This window comes from Haemaphysalis longicornis, unplaced genomic scaffold (assembly GCF_048455015.1).
Source record: "Haemaphysalis longicornis isolate Haplotype H1 unplaced genomic scaffold, Haemaphysalis longicornis Haplotype H1 scaffold_12, whole genome shotgun sequence".
NCBI classification, from domain to species: Eukaryota; Metazoa; Arthropoda; class Arachnida; order Ixodida; family Ixodidae; genus Haemaphysalis; species Haemaphysalis longicornis.
The window spans coordinates 72,869,648-72,892,013 of NW_027526225.1; the positions used below are offsets into that span (position 1 = coordinate 72,869,648).

Here is a 22,366-nt window from a genome sequence, read left to right on the forward strand (position 1 = left end):
AAGGGGGAAGCACAAGGCGTCATCAGCGGATTACCATCAAGCTACCCCATAGCTATCAAACTTTTCCAGCAAATGTTTGGAGACAAAACCGTGATTATCAATGACCACATGATCAAACTACTAAATCCCCCAAAAGTAACCTCCTGCGACAACTTGAACGACCTTCAGACGCTCCACGAACGTGTTCAAACTCACGTTATATTCCTTAAGAACCTGAGAGTACACATCCAGTCTTACGGAATCATGTTGCAGACTGCACTATTGCAGAAGTTACCCTATGAGCTGGTGCTGAGGTTCAACCACTTAAGGTTAACAACGCCACAAGCACAGGAAAGAGAAGAGCCTGGTGAAGTATCGACGTTACTTGAACTTTTGGACCTGGAAGTGCGGAGTCGGGAGACCACTCGGGATCAGACATTCCTACAACAAGAGGACCACACCCGAACGAAGTCAAGGAAAACATGCAAGTTTCTTTTTCCACGCTAACAGTAACTATATCCCGCCATTGATGTCTTCTCGTTGAATCTAACGACCACCTCACAGAACACTGCCGCGCTTCAACTTATATGACGAAAAGAAACCCAAATTGCGAAAATGAGGTGGTTTCGTTCGCTGCACCAGGCCCTTCCACTGCGCCATAGATTGCAAGAAAGCAAGACGACTCTCATGTCGGAATTGCAAAGGATTCCTAATCACATCCTTGTGTGATCCCAATTGGAAACGACCACCACCAGAAAAACTGACGACTGTGTCCACATCGACCGCTATATCAGAGACGCCCCCGAAGGCGGTTTTTGGGTGGACAGTGCCTCGAGACGCGACACTTACCTCACCAATCATAGAATCAGAAGTGGTTTCAACCTCTCGCGTATCAACTGAAGGACCAGAGTTTAATCGGGAAAAGGCCTCTTTGGACGCGGCCCAACCACGAGCTACAGACAAAGAATCTGGAAAAGTCCATGGGTCTTAAAAGTCCTCGCTGAAACCGAAGCAAAAGCCGATACGAAAGAAACCGCCGAATGTTCATTATCGATTTCATCGCCTGAAGCTTCATCGGCCGGGACACTCTGGAAACGTTGGAAGCACGGAGAACACCTTCTCGACAAATCATGGAAATTAGGGTGGCGGAACAAATAACTGCACGCGTTGCGCCCCGAGCACACGACTCCAAGGAAGTATCCAGTTCTTCTCTACCCCGGAAATTCCAATCATTCGCCAAGCGCTTTCCAGGTTCAAAATATTATTCATCTGAAGCCAACCAGATTCATATTATTGCGCCGGCCCGTAGCCAGGTACAAAATGGTATCTGGTTGGTTGGAAGACGGCGACACCGAAGCGAAGGCGAGCAGCCACCGCATGAGCAGCGGGGCTCGTGACACCTTTATCAAGCGAATAACGCTAGCCGCTCGAACGTCTAAATAAAGCGATCTCCTCTAACCCTCGCCTGCTTGCTGGTACTCAACAAAAACAAAGGAAGAGGAACACAAGGACAGCCACTGTCTAACAAATTAAGTTTAATATCAGGAAGGCAGAATGTAAGCACTTAACAAAAAACAAGAAAAAACCTTGCGCATGAGTAAAACAATTAAGGTTGCAAAGAAGCGGGGAAGTGATAAGACAGGGGTTGGCTGTGCTGTTAACCACAAGAAACGCTACGTCGCCTGTGCAACGGGGGTTGCGTAGAGCATTTCTTTATCCTGTGGACGAACATATGCTGTACAAACTGTTCGTTGTATCAACGTGCGTTTGAGAGAGAATGAATTGTCATTAAAGGCCCTCCCCCAATCACCCAATCTTTCTTCACATTGCCCTAAGTGCAGGGGATGTAAACCTGATTTCCCTACCACTGACATTTTATTTAAGTACCGTGAACAAATGTCCCGCGTTATTATGGAAGCGTTCCACATAGCTGAAAGAGGAGACAAGCGTATCATCCAAGCAAGTGTGTGTCTTCATCCCAAAGAGATTGCATATCTGCGCGGACCTTGACTGTAGCCGGTGTCTATCTAGTTTCCTTATCACCGTGGCGTTTGGAAACTTCTTTCGCTCATGCGCAATGTTTTTTTCTTATTTTGCGTTATGTGTTTATATTCACCCTTCTTGATATTAAACAGTCATTGTACTGGCGGCTGTGGTTATATTACTTTGTCTTTGTTTAAACTTGCGCTGGTTTCATCCAAAAATCCCTCTTTCCAACTAGCCCAGCTTGCAACCCTTCTTCTTCTCAGGTATTTATTTTTGAGGCTTACTTATAGCTGAAATTTGGGGCACGTTTCTTTTTGGATAAAACCTTCAGTGTAAAATATTAAGAGCTCGCCTTACGCAATATTAACTCGGGACAAATTTTATCTGTCACGTTAAAAGAAACTCGGGACTAAGTTTATCCGTAATGTAAGTACGGACAGTTTGCACGAATTGAAGGTCTGTGAAAATCAAAGCGGTAAGATGGCCCAAATGCTAATGCGTTTCAACTAATAAGAATCGTGACACTACTTCCGTCTCTTTTCATTTAAAAAGTTATAATAAAAAAAAATATGCGAAAATTTATGGCACTAATTACTTCAAACGGCCTTCGCCTGTGTCTTCTATGGCAGCACTAACAGCGTTCACGTCGAACTACGCGCGCCTATGGCTCCACGAGTGAGGCTCTTCTATTCGCGCCGCTTGAGAGCCTTGTAGGACGGACGCCGGATGTCGTCGGTGGGAAGGCGGACGTAGCGCTCTTCGATGGCAATGCGCCTCAGCAAAATCTTCCCAATGAGCGCCAGGACCAGCGCGACCGTGGAGAGGGCGGCCAGCGCCTGGTGGAAGAGCATCGGCTGCCGCTCAAGCTTGGCCCCGACGCAGAGCGGCGGAAAGGAGGAACTGGCGCAGGCGACCAGCATCGCCAAGGCAAAGCGCGAGATCGAGACGCCCGAGTAGTCGTGCAGCAGCAGCAGTGCCGACGGCATGCTGGGGGCCATGCAGGCGCCGACGACGGCCGTGCCGATCCACAAGAGCCGCGTCTGGGGGCCGAAGAAGGCGCTGAACCCGGTGGCCACCACGAGCACTGAGTTGCAGAAGAGCAGGGCGTCGAAGGAGCCCCGCTGCGGGAAGCAGGCGATGGCGACGCCGCGGACGGCGGTGAAGGCGGCCCAAAAGAGGCTGGTCACGTACGTGGCGGCCGTCTTGTTGTGGCCAAGCAGGAGCGCGAAGGGGGCCACGAGCTGACTGCTCAGCGTCTCCACGGCCAGACACGCGGCCAGGTAGAAGAAGAGCAGCACCACGAAGCCGCTGCAGGGGAGCACGGGGCATTGGCTCTCCATGTCCCGCAGGTCCTGGTGCCCGGGGTCCACGAACATGGCTACCAGCGCGAGGAAGGCGACGCAGAAGGCGTACACGCTGATGAGCCAGTACGCGTACCCCACGTAGATGAAGTCCTTGTCCTCGAGGTTGTTCAGATCGCTCAGCGGTGCCGGGATCGCCGAGTCTCCGGTGACGATGCTGCGGTCCGTGATGAAGGGCTCGCTAAGCAGCGGCCCCAGGACGCAGCCCAGGCAGAAGGTGAATGTGAGCGTCCGCACCAGGAACCCGCTCGCCTCTCGCCACAGCGCCGATGTCCACAGGACCCCGACTGCACGCGCACAGGACGCGCTATTGACTTGCACGGAAAGTGCGACTGCGAAGAGGCGCTCACAATTGCGCCGTTGCGTGTACCTGATCGTATCGTAGCGAAAATAACGGCCCTGTTCTTGTGGAAATGGCTGAAATGACAGAGGCGTGGTTAGACAGGTTACAGCAGACTATGAAGACGATGCTCGAAAACTGATGCTAACAAATGTCCGATCAGCCCGGATAGAAATTTATAGAAGGGGCAGCATTTTAAATACAAAGCATTTCTGCGTTTCCTCATTTCAGTAAAACACCTTGGTAGGGGGCGTGAACGCGCGCGCCACGCTGAAGATATCGAATGATTAGCACTGTCCATTTCGCAAGCGAACCGGCAGTAAGCTGTTAGGTTGACCAATCGAGATATTTTCCACACCTTCCAAACCGCATCACCACACGGGCTCAATCGGTTTGCTCAGTGCGCGGTCGCATGTGGTCGGCAGTTGATCGGCTCACTTCGTGACGTGCTCTTTTACATCACGACTCAAATTAACGGCTGGAAGGAAAGAGATACGCCAGCTTCTCGTTACTTATTTCTAATCAAACAGAGTGTTCTTTGGGTAAAACAGACAACCCCCGCTTCGCTCGTGGTGCTGGGCCCTTTCACACTTTGCGCTACTGTAACGACGAAACCCTCAGCAGCGCCCGCGGCTTTTCTGAGAAGAGTTGCAGGGAACTCGCGGCCTTGGTCGGCTCCGAGGTGGCACATAAGGGTGGAGTGTACCAATAACCGCACTCTGATTTTATCCGCACTCGCATGCAATTTCCTCCTGACTTTTTGGCGGCAGTTTCATTCGCTCACCTCCTCGCGCTCTTTTCGCTGCAACCGTCGTTCATCATCCGCTGCTCATTTTTATCCTCGCCTCTATATCTTTCACCTTTCACGTCACCTTGCATCTTTTCAGGTATACCTGCCCTCCTAGCGTTTGCTCAATTTCGCCGCGGCAACGCCACGCGTAGGTCAAAGACAGGCACTTTTCTATATAAAAGGAATTCTGAAGAAATATTTCAATGAAATGCCGGTTTCAGGATATTGAATCGAATACCGAACACCTTTCCTCAGTATTACTGTATTTTTCAAATCACGCAGTGTTATTTGCGGGCTCCGGTACTATCGTGAGGCAACAAATGTGAGCTAGGAATACAAAAATCTGAAGAAATTCACAGAATTGTCCAATAATGCGGTGCATTGTTATGCCGCTTTACTATATACTGTGAGTTATTTACACCCCATTATGGCTGTTAGTAGCGAAAGACCATAGATTATCTTGTTCTTTTCAAATTTTCATTTGTTTCTTTCTGCCAATGATGTATAAATGTATACCGTTATAGCAATGAAGTGTCTTTACTTCGCAAATTATGTGTTTTATTCTTCCGAAGATTCAAAGTTTAGCGCAGGGTTTGTCTATTCACGATATTTTCTATTCGAATTTCAGAAGTTCTTTTGCGGAACTTTTTCGTTTATTCTTCGGTTTTGGGGGAAGATGTATAAGACGCATATTTTTGATTTTGTCAGATCGTTTTTGTGAGTTTTATTTTTTATTTTTCTCTTACTTTTTGGTTTTTAAAATCCTGTCACACTAATCGTCTTCATTTAGGCCATTATAAACATGACAGGTTTTACCTTTGCCAAATCTGCATTTTTGTGAGAATGCAGGACGTTGCATGGTTCTGGCTGGGGGGATACCCGGTGAAGAGTACTACGCATCAAAAAGCAATGCGTCTTTGTGTTTCCACCTTCACATTGTGCAACCCTGGCGTGATTTATTCTCGGACGCTTAATTTTACGGCTGCCGCTTATTTAGCAGTCGAAGCAAGTTTCAACATTTACAGTACCGCCCGAATATTTTGTCGGAACCGAGTATTCTATTGTAGAATATCAAATTCTCGTCCCGAATACGAAGATAAAAATAAAAATCATAGCATTAGTACTGTAAGTTGCTTTTGTACTGTAAATTTTGTTCATTCGTACGCTCCTGGTTATATGCAGCGCCCAAGCGCAACATGAACGTGTTTTCAAACAAACAATCCACACCATCAGAGCTGCAACTGTAAGCATGTTTTTCCACGTGGGTAGTGTGTGCGTAAGAAAGTGCTCTTTACAGGGAGGTGACCGCGCGCACACACTACGCACCCACGATACGAAAAAACAACGAAAAAGTCGCGGACCCGGTAGGGCTGCGACGCAGTCAATAGGAAAACATGCTTAGTGACGTCACATACAGATCGGCACACACAAAACGCCAAGCTAGCCACACTACGTAATTGACTGGCTGTCGAAAGAGAGCTGCCACGTGGCTCATCCCAGCCGTCCCAGCTGTGTCAGTTTGGCGCCAATTAATAAGTAAAAACCTATTTTTGTTGATTGCGGCATCGTTGCATGGGGAGGCAGGCCTGGATTTCCTCCTCAAACCTGACGGTTTCTGTGCAGCTTCACGCTTGCTAACTGCTGGGTATTTCCGCCCCCGGCGTTGCCGTCTTGATTAAAATGGAGGGCCTGTGTACGTTTCGCAGAGTTGCGCGTCCGATTTCTGCGAGCCGCCGCGCCACCGGTTCGTCCGTGACAGGAAAGCCCGCTTTAAGTGATGCGTACCGAATCGCTATTCCCGTTGTGCACAAGTCAGCGGCTGCGGTTGACCCGCCGCCGCAACGGGCGCGGCGGCTCCCACAAGCGTGACGGGTGGCTTTCCCGCACGACTTTGAAACTCACGATGGCGGATGGACGCGCAAGTCTGCTCCGCTAGGGGAACCATATACTGAAACTCTAGTTTCAGGGGCACGAACATTTGGGTCACTCAGCCCTTTTTCGGGGAGTTGATTTCTGTGATTCCAGCCACGTGACTATCTTGCTCTTATGAAGTAGCGATCTCCTGGGGATCTCAGATAGTAGCAGCAAAAGAACCGCGGGCCGAATTCTGTACAGCCACTTCTATTACTACAAATTACTGCACACTACGAGAAAACGAAGTTCAACAAGAGCAGAGGATAGAGGTGTAGACGTTGCTGCGTTAACTTCTTGGTAGTAAAAAAAATACGATTATATTTCATTTCACTCGAACCGGATTTGCCCCAAAAACATCCTATTTAGGTAGGCTCGGCTGTAACAAAAGTATTAATTAGCTCCAGTGAGCAATTTCCGTCAGCGGTGCGGTCAGAAACCTTTCATAAACCGCACAATAGCCTATGAGTTGTGTGTACTACGTAGTTCTGCACTCTCAAAAAATAAAAACTGACAGCCACTGCGATCGCAGAAGGCGGACAGCGCTTACGTATAGTAAGTGCCTTCCGTGTGCGGGATCAGTTTTCGCGCTGTTAAGCGGAAATCTGTGTAAGTATCGGCTTCTATCTTTTGAAGAACTGTTGGATGACAGCTTTACCAGTGTCTTCCCGTTAGAGCTCCTAAAGAGGCTTGGCAATGTACACGTCGGGACTATCGCCTTCACGTCTCTCAGGCTGTAGCTTAGGACACCTTTGAGCTCTTTATTGTCCATGCAGCTTTCGCTTGCAAGTTTCTCTCATTCCATATGCGTGGGCATTGTTTGGGAGTCTGGCGTCACGCAATCTTGTACTCCGAGTAATCAAAGCCACGGCGCATGCGTGAGACGGCACATCAGCACTCACGGACGCTGATGGCGCCGAGCGCGAATCCTCCAAGGCCGAAGAGCAGCTGGTAGGGGAGGAGCGTGTCGATGTAGGAGACCCCGAGGCAGGCCATGGCCAGCAAGAAGTTGAGCAGCACGAACGCCACCTGCGGGTTGACGGGACGCAGGACGACAGCGCCTGCGGGCACGCGCAGGTTCATCAGGTATGAAATTCGCCGGCAGTGAAGCTCTCAGGCACGCCATCGGGCCTTTGCACTGGCGTCTCAGAACTCGCAGGAGTAAACTCTTGTTAGATTGCCCATGCTAGATTCATTCGAAATATTCTAGATCCGAGTTTTGGAGTGCATGACGAATGTGGTAAAAATTTTTGTTTGCTAACAAACACCACATTGAATATGGAAACAGCCGTACATTTGTGGCGGCTATTTGTACAGCAGGCGGGTCGGTGATGCGGCGGCATAACCCAGCTCCCAATGCGCTCTTCACAAACTGTGGTCAGAAAGCGGCAGAGTTGACGGGCAGCAGCGTTTCCTCACAGAGCTGTCCGAGTGTGGACCAGTAAAGGTTTTTTCGCAAATTGGAAAAATCCTCGGGTTGGGACATGAAGAGAGGAGTCAGAAACAGGATGATTTTATGGGGCAAGCATGGCCCTCCCTTAAGGCCCGTTCACACTAACGATGAAAGCGAGCGAAAGCGACGGGAATTCCGTCGCTTTGTCGCGCGACGATCGTTTTTTGGCGAATGGTCGGGACCTATTCTTGTCGTCGCGCGACAAAGCGACAGAATTCCCGTCTCTTTTGTCGCAGTGTGAATGGGCCTTTAAACGCAAGCGGTGCGCGGCCAGTACCAATACAAACATGTTGTTAGAGAGAGTTTTGGCTTTCTGTGTGTTCCGTACGTTCCGTCTGTACCGTGCGTACCAGGACCCGATAACATCCGCGCGAAGGCACGTCTTGGAGGGCCGCACCCCACCGGAACGAATGCGTGCGCATGGCGCGGCGGAAATGGCCGGCCAGCGGAACTAAGCCACCATACCGGAACAAATACGCGCATTTGGCGCGGCGGGGACGGCCCGCCAGCGGAACAAAGCGACCCTACCAAAACATGTGCGCACGCGTGGCGCGGCGGGGACGGCCCATTAGCAAAACTTAGCCACCCCACCAAAACGATTGTGCGCGTGTGGCGACGCGGGAACAGCCCACCAGCGGAACTAAGTCATTTTCTCCGGAACGAATGGACGATGATGGGGCGGCGGAGACGGCCCACCAGCGGAATTAATCCACCCTACCGGAACGAATGCACGCTTGCCTAGTAGGGTCCCGGTACATGCGGTACACACGAAACGTAAAAAAAAAAACCCACGGTATGCTAAAGCTCTCTATTGTCCTCCATTTGTAGGTCACATCGAGGAGTAAAAGCAAATAAAAATACGTGCGGGATTAACCACTCAATAAAGATAATTTCTTGCCTTTGAAGTTCTAAGATTAAACACTGATATAACGCTGTCTTCTAACGGTCCTCGTATAAACTGTCTCGCCATTTTTCGCGCCCAAAGTTTGTGCTGCCACGAGTTACGACTGCAATACCAGCAAGACGGGCGCTGTCTAAAGAGTATAGAGGGGACCGCAGTGTTCCGTGTTCGTGTCATCTGTGCATCCTTCGGCTTGGCCATGGCCCAGCCGTATCTGGTTTCGGTGTAATGACATAGAAGCCACGCACAACACGAGTAATGCGTGCCCCTCCACGCACTGACCGGTCACGGCTCCAACGAAGAAGCCGACGGCCCTGGCTGCGAGTAGGAACAGAACTCGGAACAGGCCGACGTCCATCACCACCGCGAGGTCCTGCACCGTCGGCCCAAAGATTGCGTAGTACATCCCCTGGGGAAAGTTTAGGGAAAGACACCCACGCATGCTTCTGTGAAGGAGTGCCCTGTTTATCCGACCCTTTTCTGGACGTTTTACCCCCAATACCGTTCTTTTCTGCTGCTGATCATGTCGCCACTTGGACTGTACTCGTGACATGTCATGCATAATTGGTGTGGCGCTTCGCTGCCAGAAAGACGGTAGAATGGCTTACCAAAAATGGAAACTCTTTCAAAAGTGTTTCCTCTTTTCACTGTCAAAAGAAGACGGGCATACGTGTGCCTGTCCCGGGGCAGTACGCTGCGGATTGTTAATTTCGCAAAAAAAAAAAAAGACCCGTCCGTAGCATAATTCGGGAATGCACCTCCAAGTTGGACCAGCCACCCGTCCCCCTTTCCCGTACCTCCTCTTTTAGAGAGCAGAAATGTTGATGTCCGCTTCCCGCTGACGACCCAACCTGGGCTAGTCGACAGGGCGCATACGGACAGGACATACGTATACACCCGCTGTTAAACACAGTGTTAACGTCCGCTGTTAACCGGTTAACCACTCCGGATGGGCCCCATTAGGCTTAATATATACGTCACCAGCATCATCATCATCACCATTTATAACCGTTATCAAAGACACGATTCCCCTACCACTCTAATGCAGAACAACGGAATTCTAACGCTAGAATCCCGAAGAAGAATCAACCGATTAAAATTTAATGACGACCTTCTGAACCGCAAATTTCGCATTGAACCATCAATATCTCTGACCTGTCTCTTCCCGGCCAAGCAGGCAATACCACCCCTTTAAATTTACCCCACTGTTCGCCCGCACAAACACTCATAAATATTCATTTTTCCCACAAACAATATCCGATTGGAACAGCCTTCCTGCCTCTGTCTTTACTTCGCCTATTCTGCATGCATCAATTGATCAGCTTTTTCACATGTAGAATTTTTTTTGTCGTTTGCCATTCTCTGTTGGTGTTTTCTAAGATAGAGATTGTATAATTACATTTGCCTGATATGCTATGTTTTTATCTTTCCACTCCTGCTTGGGCCTAATTCTGGCCTCCAGCATTGTCTAAATAAATAAAAATAAATCATCGACATCATAAGGTGCGCGCGGATAGCGAGCTCACCGCTCCGAAGAAGCTGGCGTGGACGACGATCGTCTGCACCGCCTTGAAGAGCCTGTCCCTCCTGCTGGCGTGGTGAGCTGTGCCTCCCGCAGCAGCGAAGAGGGAATCCGAGTGCCAGTCCAGGTGTTCGTGCTCCCACTTGCGGTGCAGCGCCTGCGCTTCCGTCCTGTCCGTCATGTCGGCCACCGTCACCGCCTTCCAGGGCGCAGGTTGCAGAGAAGTGGGAGGAGGAGGCGCGGCGGTCGCTGTAGTGGGCGCCGCCACCGCCGTCAGACTCGGTCTCCGCTGCTCTGCATCCGCAAGAGCAGGAGCGGCACTGATAGGAATGCAGCCTTGGGTCTGCCGTCAACGTTACCTCTTGTCCCGAATGTTTTCTACAGAATGGGTATTACACACAAAAAACCTTTCGACGGTCGGCATCGAACCCAGGTCCCTGGTGTTATGAAGCCGGAGTCTATCCAATTGCGGGATTTGGACATCTTCGAAGCAGTTGGGATTTTGCACTTTTTTCTGACTGTGGTTGCCTCAGAGAATGCTGCACGATTTAACCGTCTTTCTCAAAAGAATGGGGGTTTGAATTTTTTTGTCACAGGCCATAATCACGCGGCTTCAAGGTCTGCTCTCAACGCGATGATCACCTGTATTCCATACACCTGAAGGAAGATAAAAATGGAAAAAAGGAAGTTTATAAATACGCCCACGGCATCTTGACGCTCTTCTTTTTAATTTGAACTGATTTATTGAGTAAGCCTTTTCGTTTTTGATTGTTTCCGTTATACCTTTGTCTTGTTCCCTTTCACTTTATTCTTTACTTTAGTACTCTCTCCCTCCTTAGCTCTCCCTCTCTGTCTCTCCCTCCGAAATAGCAACAGACAGGCAGGCCTAAGTATAACCGGAGGAGCCATATACAGCAAACAAATCTACAAACCACTGACCTGCTCCCACCGTTCACTCCGTCCGCTGACCATTCATACAATTCATTGCGCTAAGACTGAAGGTTCCGATTGCGAGACCACTCTGTGAGTGTGCCGTACGACTCCAGAAACCCAATCTCCCACAATTTTTACCTCGGCAGTTGCCCCCGAAAAGGGGCGAGTAAGGTTTCATCCTCGTGCGGCCTATTCACACCAGAAATTCCTCAGAGGCGTCTGCAGACCGGCATTTTCACCACAGCCACCATCCCCACATCCACATAACAGTTTGAAAGCGACCTACTTTTCACTACAGGGGGCCTCTCGGTCTTTCCTTATTTCCAGTGTATCCGTTCCAAGGTATATTTCCCGGCTCAGAAGGATTAATGTACGCCACTTCTGTCCGAAATGCCGGCACGAGCGGCACAGCAATTAATGAAAATGTAAGCCGAACACGCCATTGGTGTACCTGGTGCCAGAGGGCTCCGTGATGGCGTCGAAAGCCGAGGTGCCCGTGACTCGGAGGCCGGCGTATACAACGCCGGCTGCGGGAACGCCTGGGGACGCGGGGGTAGAAACGGAGCGGCGTGCTGCAGCCTCGGCGGCCTACTCAGCTCCAAGTCCACGCTCGGAGACGTGGAAGGCCTCCTCCTGTACTGCCGCGGAGGCTCCGCCTCCCCCTTCAAGAACGGAGCTTCCTCCGTCGGCTGCTGCGGCGAAGCGGTTCCGGAGGCCGGGGCCGGCTGATATTCCGCAATGGCTCGCTGTTGCTCCACTTTGCTGAGAGCGGCTGGGCTCACCTGCTCCGTAGGAAGATTTTAAACGTCGCCCTCCTCGTAAGAGTGATTAAACCCTCGGTTTCACGCGTCGAAGTTACACCAGGCTGGTCTGTGAGGAGCTCCGGAGAAGGGGGTCCGTATTAACTTTCTGGAGTTCTCTAACGGGCGTCAAAATCTCGACACACGGGCGGTTTCGCTTTTCGCCTTCATAAGAAATGCTGTCATCGCGGCCTGGATCGAACCCACGTCCTTGGGCTCAGCAGCACAACGCCTTAGCCACTGGGCCACCGCGGCGGGTTCCGCGTAAAAGTTCCTTCTCATTCTGAAAATGTGGCCCCATGACCTCGCACGAAATTCAGCTTCTTTCCTACTGTTTTCGAGTGAGGTTGACGCTAACTTGACCCACGAAAACGTGTGGCACGCTCACGTCTTTCGAAGACCATTTGTCCAGAGCAGACTACTTGTGAGGGATAGTTTGCCCCACTTTATATCTCTGAATGCACGGAAGCTGGCCTCGCTCTTTTGTCATTTGCGCATAAATATCGTAACATAAAATACCGTAATTTTCTGCAAGCCATATCATAATCAGAGTGTTCTACAAATAAAACCGTGGCAGGCAGTGATTCTCCTACACACCCCTCAGGTGTTCATAGACACCCTAGTTATTCTGGACACCCCTCTCTCCACCCCTCTTAAATCTCTCAATTTTAGTCATATCAATTCTGCACTAAATGTCTGGGCAGTTTGGTCAAGCCCCAGTAAAAGGAGGAGTGAAAAAGCACGTTATCTTAAGCGACACAGAAGAGAAAATACGCACCTGTCTTCTTTAATCTAAGGGGCTTTACATTCAACCTATGACCAAATTTTTTCTGAAAATAAGCCTCACAGGAAACTATAGCTGAGTGGAAGTGAAGTGAAAAGAAAAAGGGAGGGATGCAGTTCGAGGCACGGTACTGTAAATGGAGAACGTTTATAGATACAAACAACGTTAATCAATGTTAGAAACTGATAGACCCTAAAGAAAAGTTTATAAAGAATCTAAAATAAAAAAAACGTACTTCACGGGGATGATCTATTTGGTTAATAGACGTCTAGTATTTATCTAGTGAACTACAAAAGAAACAGCTTGCGTAGTTTAGCCTCCCGCTACCACTGCCCCCTCCCTCCTACTCCTCCCTCCTCCCCCCTTCCAAAGCCTTTGAGACAACCCCCCTTGATTGGAATCCTGGGGAAACCCCTGGTGGTAAGTCAACGTTTCGAGTCACCTCTGCCCGTGATTTGGTCACTGTTTTGACAAGATCGCGCAAGCCGTTTCTCCAGCCGTGTGAAGCATACTGAATACACAGAAATAACCATAGAGATAGTATACTGACTCTAGAGGGAAAGCCCACTGCTGCGCGAATGCATTGGAACCGTACGACACACAGTGGCTGACATCATGCAACGATTTGAAGGTTGCCAGCTGAGTTTTTGCTCAATAAAAACGCTAAAAGGGATGGGTAATATTTTGTCACCGTGCTGCTGTGGCGTTTCCGCATCCGGCTAGCCAAGCATTCCGGGATTACTTGTAAAATGACGGCCCGCTGGCCAGGCGAATTTTGTGTAGGTGGCGTTGACAGCATTGCCTTCGTCATTTCCTTTGGGTTGGTAAACGTGTTTTCGGTTTTGCGTGTGACTTATATGTAGTGAGACTATTTTAGCATTTCGTGGCAACGCTCATACAAGGCTTGCTCACCAGCGCTCAAATCCGACTGATCGCATGCGCGCGCGCGTCAAGTAATCTGTTTACCCGTTCTGAGGCGCAGAGAAAATGCATCTCCGTCATGATATCCGTGCATTTTTTACTGTGTGGCTTCATTTGCCATTCTGTGACATTTTGCACAGCGTCATATGCTTTTCAAACGAACTGAAGTGAACGGCGGCTTTAGCTGAATGTGAAACCTTTATTAACACCAAAAAAAAATGTTATCGCATGGTCCAACGGTGATATTTCCAGTGAGTCGCGTTCCTTTGAAGCACAAAAACAAAAGGGCGCGGTCAATCGCAGGGGACGGAGTGTCAGAATGCATGCCAAGGGCACTATTCGAAATACAGTCAGTGGCATGTCGTGTTTTCTTTTCTGTCTGCATTCGTCAAGTTCTCGCTACTTTCCACCACTTCCAGGGAAAAGCTTGCGGGACTGACTGAGGCAGTAATTTTCCGCACAAAGCGAGTAGAGAACAATCGCTTAATGTTACTGTTTAAAACAAACAAACCGCATTTCGTTACATATTTTTTCGTTGTACCTTCACGAATGTTTGCGCGAAATTTTGAAGCACCGAGAGCTGTACGAAGTTCTATGTATAAACTTAAACGGAATGATTATGAAATCTGTTTTTTATTTCTTTTCACACGGGAACGACCGCTGGCGGCCACTCTATTTGCAACTGCAAGGTCCGCGACGCAGTCTGGCAACACTTGTCAAAACAATCAATGTGGAGTCGCAAAACAGGTCCTCCTCCATCGCAGTTTCGTTTGCGGCCGTACTAAGATTCGTAATCTTCAGCGTTGATCCGCATTGTTTTTGGCGAGGGAGATCGCATGATATCAGCCGACGGCCTTATTTTGATCGGGGTGGATGATCGGAGCGATGAAAACGACGAGATCGTCGCTATGTACGTGCAAACGTTGGTTGCGACCAAAGCACCGCATCGCATTTCGCTCATGATTAGCTGCCACTCTAACGGCGCCAGAAATCGAGGAAGGGCGGCGCTCGTGGGCACGAAGGCTCTCAGAAAAGTGCAAGCGCCCTGCTGCGGCTTTCATCAACTGCTACAAGTAAGACGTACACTTTTAATTACCGCTGTTCGGGCTGTGATAGAGCTTCGCAGTAGCCTTATAAATGAACCTTCCTTTTCGATTCGTAGCATGAAAACCCACTTCAGGATATCATTATCCCTGACAACACGCAAATGTGAATGCAAAGCATTGCCCGTATCTGCTCAGTACTAAAAAAAGGTCGGTTTATGACAACTGAGCTAGCTGATATCGAATTGCTGTAAACTTTTTCCCAAAAATATTGTGCCAACGACTACACCACGCAGCTTACAAATTCTGGATAAACTTATGAACCGATCATCTTACGCCGGGCCGTCATTGCCTAGGGCGTTGGGTAGCTGGCGGTGAAGTCAGATTCTATGCAACAAGGCTGTGCTTTAAATTGCTCGACATTCGGGGCACACGTTAAATTTCGGGCGCATTTTTTTTTTCTCTCGCTAGTTCGTAATTTTTCGCTTTGAGACCCAAGTTCGACTATTTTGATTTGCAGGCCCCCACGACGTTCGTAATTAGTAAGTACAAATTCGTACTAGTTGGTTTACAGGCGCACGGATAACTGCTGGCGTTTGGAGCATACACAACTTCCTCCCGGAAAACGACTAAAGTTGAAGCTCACGTGCGATAAGAGTAAACAAAAAGCCGACACAGCGTGCGCCGATGGGATAACCTCGTCCGCTCGCTGCTTGGAACTCTCGAAGCTGCGGGAGTCCTGCCACTAACTGACTTGAGCGTCAAGTACGTCGAGTGGCGCGCGGGGAATCTGCGCAAATGCGGATTTGATTTAACCCGCCGCGGTGGCTCAGTGGCTAAGGCGTTGCGCTGCTGAGCACGAGGTCGCGGGTTCGATTCCCGGCCGCGGCGGCCGCTTTTCTGATGGAGGCGAAAAGCAAAAACGCCCGTGTGTACGAGATTTCGGCGCACGTTAAAGATCCCCAGGTGGTCAAAATTAATCCGGAGCCCTCCACTACGGCGCGCCTCATCGCCTGCGTCGCGTCGGCGCGTTAAACCCTACAATCAATCAAGTGCGGATTTAAAAACGATATTCCCAGCTAATTGACATCAAGGATTCATTTCAAACAAGTATCTTGACATAATTACCACCTAATAGATATCTTTAGCGCCTAATATATCTGAAAAGGGTAGGTGCACGCTTGAGCAGAGCACACGGGGAAGCGAGCCGACAAAAAGTACGCCGCACGCATGCAATGTGGCTCCGTTACTATGAAAAGGCTAGTGGATGCTGACCTGGAATGTAGTAGTCGTCTTGAGCGAAGTGCTTTGAGCAAACATGCATGGCGTACGTCACTTTTTTTCCGATGCGTAGGATCCGTCCCCCCAACGCCTCGCGAGACGCGTCGTCTGCTTCTCGCGGGAAACTGTAAAAGTATCCACTGCTGCACTTCCATCGTGCCGACAGATCGAAGGGGACGCAACAGAACTCCTTACACGTCCGCTTTATCGCCTTCCGGACTTCTTTCGGCGGTATCACGCCAACTAGGCCGTTATGAGGACAAACAAGTGCGGTGCGGCATGGGTAAGTCCGGAACCTGACCTGATTTGGGCGATTCTCGCGACGGCCGCTAGGTGGCGAGCACAAACACGAAGTCACCAATAGCCTGCAGTGAACTTGCAGCAGTCATGTTCCGATTGGAATCGCTGTTCCGGCGTCAGTACAGGGGCGATAGATAAGGTGCTTATCGTGAAGGAACGAATGACGGCCTCGAAAGCGCCCGGGGAGGCAGCTGCTCAGCGAGTGCACAGCGTGCATCCGAGTTGCGCACGTTTTGCACGCACGAACATCTGAGCTGGAGACTGCACGCACGCCCTGCGCAAGTCAGGTGCAGGGGCAGTGAACTAACCAAACCAAAAGTGAACTACAAATGTACCCGTTGTCGGCAAATTACAGTTTAAATACACAGAAAGTTCTTTACAGAGTTAGTATTGGTTACCCAGGCAATTATACACCATTTTCCTTGCTAGAGGTGGGCGCCGCCATTTGCTTTTTCTGACCGGACGCTAGCGCCGTCTATGAAGCGACCACCGAAACTTCCGCGCTGGGCTGTTAAGTGCTCCGTTCTTTCCGTGCGTCTGCTCGGTACCCGTGCATTACCAAGTGAACCGTAGTGATTTGGCGTTAAGTTAGCGGTTACAGTGTTTGTATGTGTGTGTGTTCTGTTTTGTTTTCATCATCTGCGGACGGATTTTAGGTCCTGATTTGCTGCCAGAGCGTAAAATGCCGATCCCGGCTGTTGCGAGCAGCAGTAGCAGAGTGGTGATGGTGCCGGTGGTGCTCCGCAGTTCCGCGATGCAAACGTACCGGTATGGCACCGAATGACATAGAAATCGATATCGGGGAGTAAATACGTGTTTTCAATGCCACCGTGCTCGTTATGTTCACCAATTAGTCATGTTTACGGAAGCGCGGACGTCGAATGCGAAGCGCGCACAGCATATGTGGGTCACGGTGATCCGTGCTCGCGATGGACTTTCGACGAGGCGATTGCTACGCTATTGACATTGCAATGTAATATAATCTTTCTTAACTAGATTTATGACGGTTACTGACGAAACGAAATTACCTGGGCGGAAAAATAACACGACCGCACAACCAGTCAAATTACTATTCTTCGAAGGTTGAGCAGAAGGGTCGACGTTCGGGCGAGTTAATTCTGGTGGATCATGATCGTGATTATGATTGACCTAACTCTGCGCAGCGCATGTGGCCTGTCGCTCGGAGCCCACCTTTGTGAAACCGCTGCTTGCACCACAAATGCTTTACGCGACCAGCAGTAACTGTTTTGTAATTGTAATTAGCTCCGTGACAACGCAAAAGGATTAGAAGCTTTTCCTTTGACCGCGTTGTAAACAGGTTGAGCTATTTTCCAAATGCAGCGTTCACGCGTATCTCGAGCTTCGTTTCCACATTGGGCTGCCTGCTTTTCCTGCTATCGACCAGCAGTGTGCGATGGAGAAAGTTCTCGTTTGGCAGTGTAATGCGTTGGCCTGAAAAAAAGTAAACAAAACGCCGTGATTTTAAAGGTTAGATTAGATGAAAAGGGTATTGTTTAATGCCAATCGGCTGTAATGACCAAACAGTATATGGTATTTTAAATTGACTACATGGAAGCAGAAGTTATTGTAATGCTGTATTGTATCGGCGCTCGTGAAAAATCCCCAGGTGGTAAAAATTAACCCGGAGCCCTCCACTACGGCGCGCCTCATCACCCATTAAGTGTCGGGGCGTTAAACACCATAATGAATCAATTAATCAATCAACCAATCAATCAATGCTGTATGGTAAAGGATAAAGTTGCTTCTAACATTTCAGGGGGTTCCGTTCCCTGTCGCAGCTTTGCGTGTGATAAATGGATTTTGCTCCGTCTGCTTGCCGTCCAAGTGCACCCAACAAACCCTGGAGTTGGTCGTTGGTACAAAGTCGTTGCGATTTATCAGCGGCATCCACCAATATCTCAACTCGGTGTTTGTTGGGAAGCGATGCCGCAAAAACACGCCGCAACCGCACTGCATTTTCTCCAGGCAGTGTCGTGCCCATGCGTGCTGTCAGCGACTGTTTCTCACTTTCTCTGGTTGTTCAATAACCCACCACCGCGCAGTGCTGACCAAGTGACGTTTGCGCCTTGAACGGCATCGCAGCATTGGCTAAAACAGTTGAAAGTTCCGCAAAAACTAAGCACGCGGTGCCAAATACCCCCTGTACACGCAGCGGAGCATACCGCGCCGAGCGATGTTAGCAGCCCAGCGCGCACAGGCAACACTGGTCGGCCGCCGAGAGAACTGGTTTGAGAGTATTTTCCTCCTTTCCCGGCTGCTTATGGAAAATGGTGTATATGTAACTATGTTGCATCAGTTCTTTGTTTTAGCTAAATACTCAGTGAACAACTTTTCAGCAGGCTGAATACGATTGCTCTGGCAACCATGGGAATTGTATCATATCCGCGCCAACGATCCGTAAGGTTTTCGAGCTCGCTTTACCCCCCTGGAAATAACTCACCGGGGCGGGCTGTGCGGCCAGCGAGGCGACAGAGGCCGGCTTGGTGTCCGTTGGGGCCACGATCGGCTCGTAGGTGAGCATGGGGCGCTCTTTGCGGCTGCTGCCATGCTGTTCCGGCTCCGGCGGCTTGTCCGTGCCCTCCATGGCCTGGCCGTCGTCGAAACCGGGGGATGTCCGCCAAGTGTGCCCCGCAAGCAACCTCACGTTCGCGCCCAGCTCGCCTGATCGGGGACCAGAACATGCCAAACTAATGGGCAATTGGCAAAGAAGCACTAGGGGTAATCAAAATGAAACACCCGCGTGTCGAGATTTAGATCCCAGGTAATCTAAGTTTATCCCTAGCAACGCAGAAATTTGGGCTAGTTGGTTATAAGACTTCGACATGGCAAAAAGCGCACTAGACGGGGACAGAAGAAAGGACAGTGGCACGGGACGAGCGCTAAACATCAAATGGGCTTTATTAACAAGAAAGGCTACATACACACAAATTCGCAGAAACACCGAAAAAGATACGTAAGGCGCAGCTTTCACCGAGAAAGTGACTGACGCTGTAGATAGGCTTTTTTTGTGTGTGTGCAAAGCCGGAGGCGGAGTGCTAACGCATTCTTCATTTTTCTTGATAATACTGAACGCCTTGAAGATGTCTCTTTGTTCCGGCGTCACGGAAACTGACGCCGGAACAGCGAATCCGATCGCAATATGGCTGCTGCAAGTTCACTACACTACGTCCTGCGCAGCTTTAGGACGCGACTACAAAGAGAGATCTTCGAAGCGTTCTATCAAAGAAAATGACGAATGCGTAAGCACTCCGTCTCTGGCTTTGCACACAAAAGAAAAAGCCTATCTACAGCGTCAACCACTTTCTCTGTGAAAGCTGCGCCTTACGTATCTTTTTCGGTGTTTCTGCGCATTTGTGTGTATGTAGCCTTTCTTGTCAATAAATCCTCAGTTGATATTTAGCGCCCGTCCCGTACCACTGCCTTTTCTTCTGTCCGCGTCTAGTGCGCTTTTTACCTTTCCCTAGCCCTCCACTAGCGCGTATAGCCGCGATCTACGGCTATGGACAGGAAAACTGAACATCCCGTTGCCATGGGGCAAATGCTATGTATAGTGCAGACTGGCCACGTTGCGCAAATGACCGGAGGGGGTGGGGGTTGTAACACGCATTTTTATTTAGAGAGGGTACAAAGAGCCATGTTACGCTTTTGCGAATTTCGATGTATACAGGGAAAAGGAGACCGGTTAAGGGAGCACCGAGCAGTGATTTCGTTGCTTGACAGGCAGACCAAGTTGACGCCATCCATGTGCTGGAATGTGGACCCGCCCAAGCAAATCGAGGAATTCGTGGGACTTATCACATTCACACGGAAGCAAACAAGGAAGCATAAGCACGTTTCGATCTCCCTTACAGTAAAATAGTTACGCTTCTTGCAAGGGCGCCTGGCGCGAGGCGTAGCTTAGCATGTGCTAGGTTGTTCGTAGCTGGGTTGGTACATTAGTCACTATTTTTTAAAGACGATATCTTTTGGTTTGTCTGTATATCTGTCTGTCTGTCTGTCTGTCTCTGACTCGATTGAGCCAACCGACCAAATGAAACAGGAGCTGAGTAAGAGTCTTATATACCCGCATACAAATCTAAACAACTAAGCCTGGTGTCAGTGTTCATACATGTCAAAACTGTTGATCAAGAACAAGACATTACGCAAATATAAGGAAGAAGACCAATACATAAGGTATGTTGGCAGTGTTCCTTTTTTCAAAAATTCATGGATGCTTGGTTTTTGCGATAGCAAACGAAATACTACCCCAACTGCAGAAAACCATCGCCTGCTGTTGCCAGGGCTGCTATATCTCCTGGCGGCATTTAAGAAATAAAACGGCAAAAGCAACGAAGGTTCCCCTAGATAGGCTCCACCTGCCGCTTGGCATGCTCGTGGAGTAGGGCAACGTGGTTCTATAAACGTTGCAGTAGGGTGACTCGATTCACGCAAGTCTCCGCCATACGGCAGCGCTGGCATCGAGCCGCCCGAATTTGAGCAGTGGAATGCGGTAAATTTAAATTGACTTGAGCATACCTCTAGTGTGTTGTCTTGGGAGTAACGAGACGGGAGAGGAACAGCCCGAGAGGTGAGTTGGAAAGTGAAGGGAGGCATTTACTTGGCAGCGACGCCAGTGGGTTATCGTCTTTCGTCGACATTTGCAACAAGGGGAGCAGATACGCTGCCATTTTTAAATGTTATCGTTTTGTGTTTGGTGTGTCCCAAGTAATTACCTCTGTTGAAGTCTTCCACGCGTCCTGTGGGCGTTCTTCTTTGTTCTGGTCTTGGTTTCGTTAATGAAATGTATCAATGTGAAGGAGAAACTTGCCGGTGGACGCCAATAAAAACACGCCTAAACTAGCTTTATGTGCAGTTATCCGTAACTACGTAGTCTTTGAAGGTCGGCACACAATGTCCAGCCGTACACTAACCCCCAGATTCGCAAACCTAACTTAAGTGTCGCTTTTGCCTTCCGACACTTTTCCGCGCCTTAGCGTGTTTTCAAAAAGCAATATTTGGTGAACGCGCACATTTTCGCAACCAAGATCGGGGACTATACTACAGTACTTTGCTTGAGTTTGCAGATTTCGCCCGTCGTGCTAACGAAATCGATTAATTGAAGCTACAAATAATCAAGTGTTCTCTGCACGCAAAAACAATTTACGCGCTTATGCCGAGTATACGCCTCGAGCGCTTCGGGCTAAGGTCTTTAGGGACCTTAGTAGGGGCGCCCCTGAAATCCCCCTAGCGGCCCATTTCGAAAGTAGTTGCGAGAGGCTCCGGCCTGGTCGCCACTGTCGCAGCTGCTTTTGCGACACGTTCACGACTGAGATTTACCGTCTGTATGGTTTGGAAATACATTTTTATGTAGAGCAGTCATTCTTGCAAATGTGCTGTATTTACGAGAGTGTAAATGTGTCTCACGCGATCTGAGGGGAGTACATTCGGTAGGTTTAAGCGCCGGGCGTGTGTCACAGGCCGGTGTCGCGATAACGGCATATGCATGGAGCTGATTGTAATTACAGTGCCCTGAAGTTTACTATCGCAATCTCCGTAAGCAGGGTTTCTTAAGATGGTCATGTTACGTCTAAACACTACGATGTAAATCAGTATTGTGAGCTTACATAGTCTAAAGGAGAACTCATACCAGAACTATCCAGTTACGCTTCATACCTCAGGTATTGATCACTACCCTGGACAAACCAATGCGGCACAAATTTCACGCACATCTACGAAATAAGTACGATGGATAATGGAAAATTCTACGGGGGAATCAGCACACCAAAATAAATTTATTTCTGGGTCGTCTAGTGGCGAGGTAAACGCGGAGAAGGGCTAATAGAGTAATCCGCGTCCGCAACTAAAGGTTTCTTCGAAACATCGTTATTAGAAACGTGGGAGGCGACTCTGGCCAGCTAGGCCTTGGAAGACCAGCGCCAGCTGATTGACAGGGCCTGGGCCGGGGCACAAGCTTCTGGGACCCTGGAAAGAGGACTCCACCCAAGTTTCTCCCTTTAATCCCTTCCCCCACCTCAATAAAGTTTTACTGAACTGAACTTGA

At 49.4% G+C, this 22,366-nt stretch overlaps 2 protein-coding genes across 2 annotated transcripts; both read right to left on the bottom strand.

The window, feature by feature from the left end:
- Nucleotides 1–1,457: 1,457 nt before the first annotated feature.
- Nucleotides 1,458–10,463, bottom strand: LOC144162022 (sodium-dependent glucose transporter 1-like). Its single transcript, XM_077692547.1, has 4 exons — nucleotides 10,248–10,463; nucleotides 9,004–9,130; nucleotides 7,270–7,428; nucleotides 1,458–3,613 (listed from the first exon to the last, which is right to left on the bottom strand). The coding sequence occupies exons 1-4, from the start codon at nucleotides 10,422–10,424 to the stop codon at nucleotides 2,652–2,654; spliced, it is 1,425 nt and encodes a 474-aa protein (XP_077548673.1). The 5' UTR covers nucleotides 10,425–10,463; the 3' UTR covers nucleotides 1,458–2,651.
- Nucleotides 10,464–10,516: 53 nt separating this feature from the next.
- Nucleotides 10,517–19,125, bottom strand: LOC144161671 (uncharacterized). The gene is made up of 3 exons (XM_077692296.1): nucleotides 18,767–19,125; nucleotides 11,671–11,958; nucleotides 10,517–10,537 (listed from the first exon to the last, which is right to left on the bottom strand). Exons 1-3 carry the CDS (start codon nucleotides 18,908–18,910, stop codon nucleotides 10,517–10,519), a joined length of 453 nt encoding a protein of 150 aa, XP_077548422.1. The 5' UTR covers nucleotides 18,911–19,125.
- Between the last annotated feature and the right edge of the window lie 3,241 nt (nucleotides 19,126–22,366).